The sequence below is a fragment of the Melospiza georgiana genome, chromosome 21, assembly GCF_028018845.1.
Source record: "Melospiza georgiana isolate bMelGeo1 chromosome 21, bMelGeo1.pri, whole genome shotgun sequence".
In the NCBI taxonomy this organism is placed as follows: Eukaryota; Metazoa; Chordata; class Aves; order Passeriformes; family Passerellidae; genus Melospiza; species Melospiza georgiana.
The window spans coordinates 5639514-5652700 of record NC_080450.1 but is presented as its reverse complement, the minus strand read 5'-3'; the positions used below and the strand labels follow the sequence as shown (position 1 = coordinate 5652700).

Here is a 13187-nt window from a genome sequence, read left to right as displayed (position 1 = left end):
CCAGCCCTGAGGGGTTTGGGTCCCTGCCCTGGATCAAAGCCCAGGGGGCTACAGGTCTGTGTGGTGTGACAGTGCTCACAGGGGTTCTTGGATGAGGGAAGAGACGAGGATCTGACTCCATGTTTCAGAAGGCCAATTTATTATTTTATTATATATATTACATTAAAACTATATAAAAGAATAGAAAGAAAGGATTTCATCAGAAGGCTAGCTAAGAAGAGAATAGGAAAGAATGATAACAAAGGCTTCTGTCTCCGACAGAGAGCCCGAGCCATCTGACTGTGATTGGCCATTTATTAGAAACAACCACATGAGACCAATCCCAGATGCACCTGTTGCATTCCACAGCAGCAGATAACCATTGTTTACATTTTGTTCCTGAGGCCTCACAGCTTCTCAGGAGGAAAAATCCTAAGGAAAGGATTTTTCAGAAAAGATGTCTGCAACAGTGTGGTGCTTGGGGAGAGCTGTGCTGGGCACTGCAGTGGTGGCACTGCCCATCCTTCTGCCCATCCCTCTGCAGGATCCCACTGCCTGCTCCACCCTTTCAAGGCTGTGATGCTCCCCTTTCCCTGCAGTGACCCCAAAACCCCCTGCACCTCCATCTGGGCTGCGCTCACTGATGACCAAAGGCCAGCATCCTCCTGTGGTGTTACATTTCAGTTAAATGGTTTGCTCTGCCTCACCCCCCGAAAATGTAGGGTTTATTTCAAGCCTGATCCTCCCCTGAGGTATCATGGATCTGTAATCCCATTGCTGAAGCTAGACCCTCCTCGCTTGGCAGAAGGGGCCCAAAGAGTAGTTTTTAGGGTTTGAAGCTACTCCAAAGAGGAGTTTTTAGGGTTTCCAATGAGTAGCTTTTAGGCTTGGAAGAAGGGGCCCAAAGAGGAGTTTTTAGGGTTTTTAAGGGTAACACAGTATGGGAATGTAATGATTCTTATAGGCTGTATGGAAATGCTCTAGGATTTGTATATTGTACTAGATTGGTCAGTGAGAATCAGAATATTCAACACAGAAGAAGATTTATGGTATTGTAACAGGAACTTCGCTCTCTTACCCTTTTACCCTCTTACCTTTTCATCCTCTCTACCCCTCTTTTCTCTCGGACCTGCTCTGAGCTGTGGCTGCAGCTCCCAGCAGGTCCCAGGCCCTTTGCAATAAACCCCAAGTTCCATGACCAGAAGAAGATTCACTGTATTGTAACGGGAACCTCGCCCTCTGATCCTCTCTTTTACTCTCTCATTCTCTCTTTACCACGCTCTTGCTTTCCTTCTCTTTACCCCTCTCTCCCTCTTTGGGGCCTGCTCTGAGCTGTGGCTGGCAGCTCCCAGCAGGTCCCAGGCCCTTTGAATAAACCACAGGCCCTTTGAATAAACCACAGGCCCTTTGCAATAAACCCCAAGTTCCAAGCCCTGGCTTCAGAGACCTCTCATCTCCATCCATCCCAAACCTCCTACCCCCAATGCTCCCACACCTGGGGACCCCCAAACGAGCTGCAACTCCCTCCATCCCTTGCCCTGCTTTCTCTTTTGTCCCTGCAGGTGTCCTCCTGCTCCCAGCACCATGGAGGAGCCCGCCAGGAGCCCGGATGGCAGCGAGCAGTGTCCCCAGGGCAGGGAGCTGATGGCCAGCAGCACGGGCAGCACGCTGTGCATGAGCTCCTCCCGCAGCGAGTCCGTGTGGACCAGCAGCACCCCCAGGAGCAGGTGGGACATTTACCGCAAGCCCCTGGTGGTGGTGGCCGTGGGAGTGGCCATCTTCCTCTTCGGGGTGGTCATCACCAGCCTGGCCTGCTTCCTCGAGGAGCACAAGAAGGTCTACAAGATGTCCGGCCCAGCCTTCCTGTCCCTGGGACTGATGCTCCTGGTGTGCGGCCTGGTGTGGATCCCCATCATCCGCAAGAAGCAGAAGCAGAGGCAGAAGTCCCAGTTCCTGCAGAGCCTCAAGTCCTTCTTCTTCAACCGCTGAGGGCAGCCAGGAGCTCCTCCAGGAGGTTCCCTGCCCTCCTCCAGCCCCTGTTGATCAGCCTTGAAAGCAAACACTTTCTTGTACTTCCCAGAGGATTTCACCCCTGTCAGTGGCTTCCCTCCAGTGTGAAAATGAACTTTGTGCTCCATCCACGTCATCCCAGGGAAAAAGGAGCAGGAATTTCCAGCTGAGCCCAGCAAGGCAGGTCCCAGGTCTCTGCATCACCTCCCTGTCCAAAGAGTGACCCAAGAGCACAAAGTGGGTAAAGCACAGCCCTAGAGGAGCCTGGGCTGAAGCAAAACCCCAAAGGAACCCAGATCCCCCAGGAGGTTCTGCAGGATCCACCAGCAGAGGGGAGAGGAGCCACAATTCCTTCCAGCTCCCTGAATAGCCAGAGAGGCTGGAGGATCTGCACAGCAGCAGGAGACACAGCAGAAGCAGAGGGACACAAACCCTGCAGAGGGTCCCAAATCCTACAGAAGGTCTCAGATGCTACAGAGGGTCCCGGCCCCTGCTGCTCCAGACACCTGGCAGGGCAGGGACAAGGGAGCTGTGTCTGGGAATGGTGTGAGCTGTGGGAGCTCAGGGAGCTCAGGTTCTCTCCCCACACTCAGTCTCCCCCTGGCCCTCCCTGCTGAGCTCCCTCCTTTCTGCCACTCCAACACCTCTGCCTGAAGCTGTGCCTCTCTCAGGGACCTGAGAGCTGAGCCTTTGTGTGTCCCCATCCTGGCTGGCAGGGAGCTCAGGCTCACCCTGGCACTCATGCCAGTCTGTGACCAGGGCTGTGTGCCTGGGTGTGCCCTCCATGCTCTCATGATCCGTGTGGGCAGAGCTGGAGGTGGCACATCCCATCCCGGCAGCTGGCACAGCTGACTTGGGAGTGTTTGGGCACACAAATCCCTTTGCCTCAGGCTCAGCCTGGCCCTGAACTTTGTTTCCTGATGGTGCAGACACCCCTGTGCAGGCAGTGCCAGCTTGGCTGTGCCAGGCCTGGCAGGGACCCAGCAGAGCTCTTTGTTCCTGTGCCATCCCTCGTGCCGTGCCACGCTCGGTGCTGTTTGCAATCCTGCCCTGGCACAGCTCCCAGCCCCTGCTCCTGCTGCTGCCATGGGCAGGGATGGTCCCCCAAAAGGAGGAGCCTGTCCTGGCACAGCTCCCAGCCCCTGCTCCTGCCCTGGCACAGCTCTCAGCCCCTGTTCCTGCTGCTGCCATGGGCAGGGATGGTCCCCCAAAACTCCTGCTGGGGCAGCTGCAGCCAGGTGGGCACCAGGATTCAGCATGGGAGACCAGGAGAAGGTGCAGAGCAGCCCGAGGTGCCAGCTGGTGCAGGGGTGGGCACAGGGTGGGCACCGTGGAGCTGCCCTGGGTGGAGATGGGTCCTGCTGCACAGAGCTGTGCCCAGCCAGGGCTGCCTGCCCACAGGGCTGCCCCAGGACTGCCAGAAGCACAGAGGGAGCTCCTGCTGGCCTTGGCCAAGGAGGAGGCACTCACTGAAATGTCAGTGGGATAAAATGTCACCGAGAGGAAGAATTGAATTGGATTCCAGACTTTATTTATAGCAGGAATGTGAGGTTTCATTAAAGGAAATCTTCCCAAGGGACCTCACGTGGCTGCTCCGGTGTCACATCTCTGCTGGGTGGAGGGGCTGGGGTGGTGGGGCACCCACTGGGCAGGGGGGCTGGCCAGGACAGGGGCAGGACAAGGAATGTGTCAGGGCTTCTGCTGCTCACAGTGACCCTGAGATGTGTCACAAAGTCTCTTTTGCCAGCCCAGCGCTTGAAGAAGGAGTCAGAGCTCTTCTGGTCTCGTTATCAAGGTTGTTTATTGTTTCTTATTTATAAAATTCTTTCTTCTGTCCAATTGAGGTCCTCTCAGCAAGACAGTCAAAGGTGTGCCTGCCCCAGGGCTGTGTTATGTTTTTATACTAAAAACTACGTGTACAATATTTACAATTACTTCCCCATACCTATGACCTATGTTAGACAGTGAGCTTCTACTCTAAACAATCCCAAAGTGCCACCATCACAGCAGAAGATGGAGGCCAAGGAGAAGAAGGAGAAAGGCAGAACACACCCAGATCCCTCCATCTTGCCCCCTGAACCCCCATACCACAAACCCCAAAAATCCATTTTTCACCCTGAGACAAACTGATTATTATTCTACTTATACTTCTGTGGCTTGCAGATCCTCATACAAGGTTGGTAATTTGCTCCATGGGTCACAATCAAAGGCTCAGGGTCTTGGGCTCCGTGCCAGGGTCTCTGAGCCCCCTGGCAGGGGTTTGGGCACTCCAGCACAGCCAGAGGGATGCCCTGGATTCCAACAGGAATGGGGCTGGGTGAGGGCTGGGGGAACAGCTCTGTCCTGGCAAGAGGATGGAGCCTGCAGGGCAAAGGAAACAGCCAAGGACCAGCAGAGCCTGTGAGGAGAGGATTCATCAGATGGAACTCAGTGTTTGCTGCCCAGATCTGTGCTGGGACAGGGAGGCAAAGGGACAGGAATGTTAGGGGGAAATCAGATTTATAGGGGGGAGATAACTGAGGGAAAAGTCAGATTAACAGCAGGGGGATAACTGTGGGAAAGTCAGATTAACAGGTGGGAGATAATTGAGGGGAAGTCAGATTAAGAGCAGGGGGATAACTGCAGGTGGAAGTGCAGGAGCAAAGTGGGAATTCCTCCTTGGTAGCAGAGGGTATAAATGCCTGATCACTGCCAGGGACAGAGGCAATTTTGCATCGGAGCTCCCAAGGATGGGAATTGCATCCTTTTCTTGGAATGAGCTGGAGCCTGAGGGCTCCTCACAAGGGTTTCTTAAGGAGATGACATAAAATTCACGCCCTGCTGTGGCCCAGCAAAACCCACAGGGCTGCTGGGAAATGAATGAATTTCTGCCTCTGTGTTGTGGCACCAGGGAACCTTCACCTCCCTGGGATGTGGGAGGCTGCACAGACAGGGAGTACCCGTGGATTTAAATGGTTTTATGGACAACAGATTAAAAACAAGAGACGGTGGGAACAAGAGAGAAGAACGTGCCATTTATCCTGCATAACCTAACAGTGGTGGGTGCTGAGACGTCCATGAGGAGCAGGACCCAGGAGGGTTCACCTGCTGCGTCCTCCTGCCATGGCTGGGCAGGGCTGGGCTGGATGCACCTTGGACCAGCCCATGGGGAGGTTCCCACCCTTGGGCTCCTCCCATGCACCTCCAGACCCTGTTTGGCTGCTCCCATGCACCTCCAGACCCTGTTTGGCCGCTCCCTGCTGTTCCTCTTCACTCCCCCTGAAGCCTCTTTAGGTCCTGCTGCGATGCTTTGGACCAGACCAAAGAAAAACACGTTCAGAGAAAAGATCAGGTTTTCCAGCAAACATAATTATGTCTCACTGAAGCAAGCTCAGATATGAGCCTGCCAGCTTCCCCCGTGCTATAAAAAGAACAGGAAATCCATTACAAAAGTCATTATCTGTGCAGAGCAGCTGAAAGAGGAAATATTGCCCTGCATCTCAAAGGTCGGGCAGCAAACCCGCCCGGCAGGCTGGGCTGGAGCACGCCCTGCTCCAGGTGTGTGAGCTGCCTCATTCCTGGGCTTCCAGAGCACCAAACCTGCCCAAAGGTGGGCACAGCCCTGGGGCAGACCCCTCGCTGAGGAGCTCACATCCTGACTGAGTGCCAGGACCTAAAGTGGCTCAAAGAGGCCTGGAGGGGGACTTTGGACAAGGGATGGGGGATAGGACTCAGGGAATGGCTTCCACTGCCAGAGGGCAGGGCTGGGTGGGATATTGGGAATTGGGAATTGTTCCCTGGCAGGGTGGGCAGGCCCTGGCACAGCTGGGGCTGCCCCTGGATCCCGGGCAGTGCCCAAGGCCAGGCTGGGCAGGGCTTGGAGCACCCTGGGACAGTGGAAGGTGTCCCTGCCATGGCAGAGGGTGAAATTGATGATCTTTAAGGTCCCTTCCAACCCAACCCCTCCCACGATTCCAGGATCTCAGGCACACTCACCCTTGGGGCACTCAGGTCTGTGCAGATGCTGGGATAAAGCATTGAGGCGTGGAAGGGAGCAGGTGACCACTGGTGACTGTGATCACACCTTCACATCCATGAGACCTTCCAGAGCTCCTTCCTGACATCCCCGAGACCTTCCAGACCTTTCCTGGCATCCCTGAGACCTTCCAGACCTTTCCTGGAAACAGCCTCGGGCTGCTGAGGGCTGGTGGCCCAGATTTCCCTGGCTGGCTCCATGCCTGATCCTGGATCCCAGCCAGGCTGCCAGAGCACCCCAAAGTGCTGCTGCCGCTCCTCCCGGTGAGATCCCAGCAGGACCAGCTGCACTTGCCCATCCCTCCCCAAAACCCAGCAGCTTTCCCTGTGCTCAGTGAGAGCAAACCCTTCAGGGGGTCTCAGTGCCCACAGTGAGTTTGAAACCCTAAAAACCCCTCCCTGTTTCCACCCTGGATGCTGGGCACATGGAAAATGGGGAAGGAACCATTTTTTCCTGGTGCCCAGGGCAAGGAGCTGCTCAGGGAGCAGAGGGTTTGCTCAGGGCTGTGGGTGTGTGTTTGGGAGTGGCAGAGGGAGAAGGTCAGGATAAGGTTGGGATAAGGTTGGGAAAAGGTTGGGATAAAGTTGAGATAAGGTTGGGGGAAGGTTGGGATAAGGATGGGATAAGGTTGGGGTAAAGTTGAGATAAGGCTGGGGTAAGGTTGGGATAAAATTGGGATAAAGTTGGGAGAAGGGAAACAGGAGGGAGAAGTTTGGGATAAATTTGGGATGAGGTTGGGATAGGGCTGGGATAAAGTTGGGATAAGATTAGGATAAATTTGGGATGAGGTTGGGAGGCAGGAGCATGGCTGGGGCAGGGCAGATTTGCACCTTTGAGACAGACTGGACTGGGAGAACCTACACCTGGGTGAGCACAGAGCACCGGGATGGGCTCCCATGGAACCCCCTGGGCTGGGGCAGGGCAGATTTGCACCTTTGGGACAGACTTGGGTGTGAAACAGCTACACCTGAAAGGGCACAGAGCACCCGGGTGGGCTGCCATGGAACCACTCGGACTGGAGCAGGTACAGATTTACACCTTTAGGACAGATTTGGATGTGGAGTAGCTATACCTGGGGGAGCACAGAGCAGGGTGGGCTCCCATGGAACTCCCCAGGACAGATTTGCCCCTTTGGGATGGTCTGGATGTGAAGCAGTGGCACCTGAGCGGGCACAGAGCACCAGGGCGGTGCTGCCCAGGGGCCGGGCAGGGGCAGGGCAATGAAAGGGTTAACGCTGTATCGTGCGCTCGCTCCCGACTGCTCTGCAAGGTGTGTTGTGACATTTGCACTTCCTCCTGGCAGCGGGAGCAGTGCGGGGAGCCGGGCAGGGCAGGGATGCTGCTCCCGCTGCCCTGAGGGGCTGCCCGGGCACCATGGGCACCATGGGCACCCGGTGGGTGCTGCGGGGGTACTGCCCGGCCATCGCCCTGGTGGGGCTCATCTGCGACTTCCTGGGGCTCCTCTTCCTCCTCCTGGGCATCTTCGCTCCCCTCAGCTTCTGGGACTTCTTCGTTTACGGGGGGGCCCTGCTGCTGGCCTTCAGCCTCCTCTTCTGGGTCTTATGGTACACCTTCAACATCGAGATGCCCCTCGGGGAGCTGCAGTGCAGCTGAGCCCAGCCCGGGGGGAGCTTGGTGCTGGCAGGACCCAAAGCATCGCTCAGAATGTGGAGAACACCCCCAGCCTCAGAAGGAGATTGGTCCTGTGCTCCTGGCAGGACCCAAACATTGCTCAGAATGTGGAGAACACCCCCAGCCTCAGAAGGAGATTGGTCCTGTGCACCTGGCAGGACCCAAAGCGTCGCTCGGGGGGTGAAGAACACCCAGAGCCATGGGAGCAACTTGGTCTGGTGCACCTGGCAGGACCCAAAGCATCGTTCAGCAGGAGGAAAGCACCCCCAGCCACGGCAGGAGCTTGGTCCTGTTCTGGCAGGACCCAAAGTGTCGTTTAGAACGTGGAGAGCACCCCCAGCCATGGCAGGAACTTGGTCCTGTGCACCTGGCAGGACCCAAAGCATTGCTCAGGGGATGAAGAACACCCAGAGACACAGCTGGAACTTGGTCTTGTGCTCCTGGCAGGACCCTAAGCATCGCTCAGCAGGTGGAGAGCATCCCCAGCCACAGCTGGAACTTAATCCTCTTCTGGCAGGACTCAAAGCATCGCTCAGAACATGGAGAGCACCCCCAGCCATGGTGGGGGCTTGGTCCTGTGCTCCTGGCAGGACTCAAAGCATCAACAGAACATGGAGAGCACCTCAAGCCACAGCAGGAGCTTGGTCTTGTTCCCCTGGCAGGACCCAAACTTCACTCAGAGGGTGGAGGGCTCCTCCAGCCACGGTGGGAGCCTGGTCTGATGCACCTGGCAGGACCCAAACATCACTCAGAGGGTGGAGAGCACCCCCAGCCACAGCAGGAGCTTGGCCCTGGCAGAACCCAAAGCATCACCAGCACGTGAAGAACACCCCCAGCCATGGTGGGAGCCTGGTCTGGTGCACCTGGCAGGACCCAAAGCATCGCTCAGGGGGTGGAGAGAGCCCAGAGGAGACCCAAGGTGGGACCTGCTGGTGCTCACAGCACCAGGCACCCAACGGAGCCTCGGGGGAAAGGTACCCACAGCTCGGGGATGCTTGGTGGGATGTGGGGGATGCAGAGCTCCTGGCACAGCTCCTGCTGCTGGCAGCAGCTCCCAGGAGCAGAGCGGGTTTTGGAGTGCTCTGGAGTGGATTAATGAGGGTCAGGAGGCTGGTTGGATGAGATGGGTTAATTCTGGGAGGGGGTTTGCTGCACTTTGGAGGTGCTGCTGTCTGGGGTGGGATTCCTCAGGGCTTCCCATCAGATGCTGCTCAGAGAGGAGGGTCCTGCAGAGCTGCTGCTCTCTGGTGACAGTTTTGTGCTTCAGGGGGACAAGGATACATAAACCACACACCCAGGGGGACAAGGGGCACGAGCCACCACCCATGGCCACACACCCTGGGGACAAGGAGCAGGAGTCACACACCCTGGGGACAAGGGGCACGAACCACACATGGCCATACACCCTGGGGACAAGGACACACAAGCCACACACCCTGGGGACAAGGGGCACGAGCCACCCATGGCCACACACCCTGGGCAAACAGGGAGGGCCAGAAGGAAAATCCAGGCTGTGCCTCAGCACCAGAGCCTCAGTGTGAGGGGTGAGGAGCACACCCAGCTGCTCCTGCGTGCCCCCATCACACCCTGAGTGCTGCCAGGGGCCTTTGCCCACCAGGGAATGTCTGCCCAGTGCAAATCCAAGTGCAAGCTGTGTCCCCAGGTCCCTGCTGTGATGTGCTGCAGGAGCGTGGTGACAAATGCTGAGCACACAGAAATGGGTCCAAGGTACCAGGCCTGAACATTGGCTCTGAGATTAAGCCCTGCTAATCTCAGCCTTGGCTGGAACGTGCCTGGCTGGGTTTAGCAGCCACCCAAGGGGCAGAAAGGTCAGGTTCTGCCTGGTCCTGCAGCATGGGGAGCACAGAGCATCAGCACAGCCTGGGAACCTCAGAGGGCTCCATTTGAGCATCAGCACAGCCTGGGAACCTCAGAGGGCTCTGTCTGAGCATCAGCACAGCCTGGGAACATCAGAGGGCTCTGTTTGAGCATCAGCACAGCCTGGGGAACCTCAGAGGGCTCCGTTTGAGCATCAGCACAGCCTGGGAACCTCAGAGGGCTCTGTCTGAGCATCAGCACAGCCTGGGAACCTCAGAGGGCTCTGTCTGAGCATCAGCACAGGCTGGGAACCTCAGAGGACTCCCCTTGGGCTGCGCTGGGAGCAGCAGCACCAAAGTTCAGGAGAGCTGGAGATGTCTGAGTGCTGGAGAGCACTACTGCAGGGATGGTGTCCTCTGCCAGCACCCTAGGGATGTTCTCCTGTGAAATCAGTGGAGTTAGTGAAATCAGGGAAATCCGGGAAATAAGGGAAATAAGGGAAATCAGTGAAACAAGGGAAAACAGTGAAATCAGTGAGATCAGTGAAATCAATCAGTGAAATCACTGCCAGTGCCATGTCCCACCTGCGATCCACAACAGGGTCACTGCCTCACACAGTTCCCTAGAAAGCCCCTCACAGCCAGTGAGATTCTTTGTTATCATTTTCTTATTTTTCCCTTGATCTCCTCTCTTGCTGGCAGTGCCCACAGGGGACAGAGCCAGGTTTTGCTGGGGTGCAGGCTGCCCTATGTCCCACAGCCCAGGATGCCCGGGCAGGAGCTCAGCTTTGCCCCCAGCAGCTCCCAGGGGGTTTTTCCACCCCTGTGCCCCTGGCACTCGGTCCTTCAGCCATTTCCTTGATGTGCCTGGGGATAAGAGGCCGGGACAAGCCTCAGTGGGATCCTGAGCTGCAGAGGAGGAAGGGCAGCAGCAGCCCAACCCTCCTTTATTTGCTCGGGGGTTTTTAATTGCCAGTGCTGAGCAGTCAGTGCAGCCTGGAAACCCCAGCTGAGGGCTCTGTCACTGTGAAAAGTACCAGTCACTTGTTTTAAAAATTTTAAGGGTTTAATAGTAATAAAATGGTTATAAAAATAGTAATACAATTAGAGTAATAATAATTTGGACAATTTGGATTAGGACAATATGAGACAACAGAAAAAAGGGTTACGAACATCCGGGTACCATTTTCTGGGCAAAACAAGCCCAAAAAAGGACACACGTTAACAGAGGATTAACCCTTAAAAGCAACAGCCTCATTCATACACTTCATACATGATGCCAGGAGTGGGGGAGCCCCCGTGCTCCCTGTCCCCTGTGTGAGCAGCACTGGGAGCACTGGCCCAGCCCCAGGCAGGTATTGACTCAAGGGCTTATCTTCCCCTCTGGGTTTCTGTGGTTTCGGGCTGTTTGCTGCAGCCTGGGGGCTGTTCCAGATCCTTGGGCCTGGCACAGCCCCGTGGCCATGGCACAGAGCCCAGGTGGGCACTGGGAACCAGCAGCTCCCTCTGCTCCTGACCGCTCTGTGCCCCCCAGTCACACCCGAAGGCAGCAGCGCTTCCTGTGCTGATGCTGGAGCCCCAAATGCTGAGGGGGGCTCCAGGAGTCCCCTCCTGTGTCCTGGACCTGCCCTCAGCTCTCTGGGCTCCTTCACCCTCTGCCATGGATCCCTCACTGGGCACCAGGACAGGGACCAGGGCAGCATCAACAGTGCCAGAGTTTGCTCATGAGTCTGGAACTTCCAGGGAGGGAAAATCCTCCTGTTGGGCCTAAATGTCACCAGCCTCACTTGTGTATAGAGCTGGGCTGATCCTGAGTATCCCTTTGGCATCCCCTGGGCACCCCAGAGCTGCTGGGGCTCTGTCTGCTGGGACAGGGAGCCCTGAGTCCCTGAGGTTTGATTCCACACCTCTTTATTGAGGAGAACTGCAATTTCTTAGTTCTTTTCAGGGTTTTTTAAAGCATTCACATCTCCTCTCACTCTGTTTATAGGGAGAGAGGAAAGGACAGCAGAGGGTGCCAGGAGGGAGCAGAGGAAGAGGAGCAGCTCCACACAAGGACTCTGCCCTGCTGCTCTTGCACAGCCAGCCCAGAGGGAGCTGTGTCACTCTGCTGGGCTGGGGACACTGGCACAGCCACTCGGGACAGCCCCTGAGGGACGGACAGACCCTGAGGGATGGACAGACCCTGGAGGATGGATGGACGTTCTCTGAAGGATGGAGAGCCCCTGGAGGATGGACACTGGACACCCCCTGGAGGATGCACACCCCTTTTGCCCCCTCTCCCATCAGTCTGCTCTCACCCCCTGCCCGCTGCTGGCCCAGCCTGGTGGCAGCAGAGCCTCTTCCCCCTGTCCTGAGCAGGGTCCCAGAGCCACAGGGACAGGCTGACAGCTCTGCCACCCTTCCTGCAGGGCTGGCATGGCCCAGCAGGGCTCCCAGCTGCCCACACTGCCCAGTGCAGCCCAGTGCCCCAGTGCAGCCCAGTGCCCCAGTGCAGCCCAGTGCAGCCCAGTGCCCCAGTGCAGCCCAGTGCCCCAGTGCAGCCCACACTGCCCAGTGCAGCCCAGTGCCCCCAGTGCAGCCCAGTGCCCCAGTGCAGCCCAGTGTCAGGCTGGGACCAGCTCTGGGCAGGGATGGGAGAGCCAGACAGCACAACCAGAGGACAGAGGATTCCCTGGGTGAAATGCAGCTCTGGAGGGGCCAGGTGTGCTCAGCCAAGGTCCAGGCACCCTCTAAAGGAGCACTTGGAGACCTCAGTGCTGAGAGCTGAGCAGAGCTGCCAGGCCAGGAGAGGATTCAGAGCCTCAGTGCCACCCCAGGGGTGGCTCAGCACGGCAGTGCCCCATGGACTCTCCCTTTATTGGAATAAAGCCTAAAGGACCTCTGTCTCCTTTTGGCACATAAACCTCTGATGTTTGTGGATTGATTTTCCTAACATGGGCAAACAGGGCTGCCCCCAGAGCAGGGAGGTGCCTGGGGGGTGCAGAGGGACTCCCCTGACCTGGCAGGGGACCCCAAACTCCTCCTGCTGCCCCCTCAGCTGTCCGTGGGCTGGGGGACGAGCAGGATCTGCACATCCTGGAGGAACAGGTTCTCCCAGCCCCTCCTGTGTGTCCCCCACCCCGAGCAGGGGGTGCCCGGTCCCAGCCCCGGCCCCGGCTGGTTCCAGCCCAGCCCAGCCACAGGGATGGGCTCCGAGCTGGGATTTAACCCTTCCAGCCCTGGCCGAGGGGTGCATCTCAGCTTTGTCCCCTGCCAATGGCCACAGGGACAGAAATCAGCCCCTCACCAGGAAACAGCTCCACCCCACCCCTGTCCCCGTAACCCCTCATTTTGGGATGCCCATCCCATCCCCATCCCATCCCATCCCCATCCCATCCCGTCCCATCCCGTCCCATCCCATCCCATCCCATCCCATCCCATCCCATCCCATCCCATCCCCATCCCATCCCATCCCATCCCATCCCATCCCATCCCATCCCATCCCATCCCATCCCATCCCATCCCATCCCATCCATCCCATCCCATCCCATCCCATCCCATCCCATCCCATCCCATCCCATCCCATCCCATCCCATCCCATCCCATCCATCCCATCCCCATCCCATCCCATCCCATCCCACCAATCCCATCCCATCCCATCCCATCCCATCCCATCCCACCAATCCCATCCCATCCCATCCCATCCCATCCCATCCCATCCCATCCCATCCCATCCCATCCCATCCCATCCC

The 13187-nt window shown here is 57.2% G+C and overlaps 1 protein-coding gene across 1 annotated transcript; it reads left to right on the top strand.

Annotated features, from left to right (window-relative positions):
- Positions 1-1563: 1563 nt before the first annotated feature.
- PIRT (phosphoinositide interacting regulator of transient receptor potential channels) lies at positions 1564-1968 on the top strand. Its single transcript, XM_058039060.1, has one exon. The coding sequence runs from the start codon at positions 1564-1566 to the stop codon at positions 1966-1968; it is 405 nt and encodes a 134-aa protein (XP_057895043.1).
- The last annotated feature ends 11219 nt before the right edge of the window (positions 1969-13187 follow it).

Excerpts from the sequence above, each read along its gene's own strand:
- PIRT (XM_058039060.1), top strand. The coding sequence starts at position 1,564 with ATGGAGGAGCCCGCCAGGAGCCCGGATGGCAGCGAGCAGTGTCCCCAG.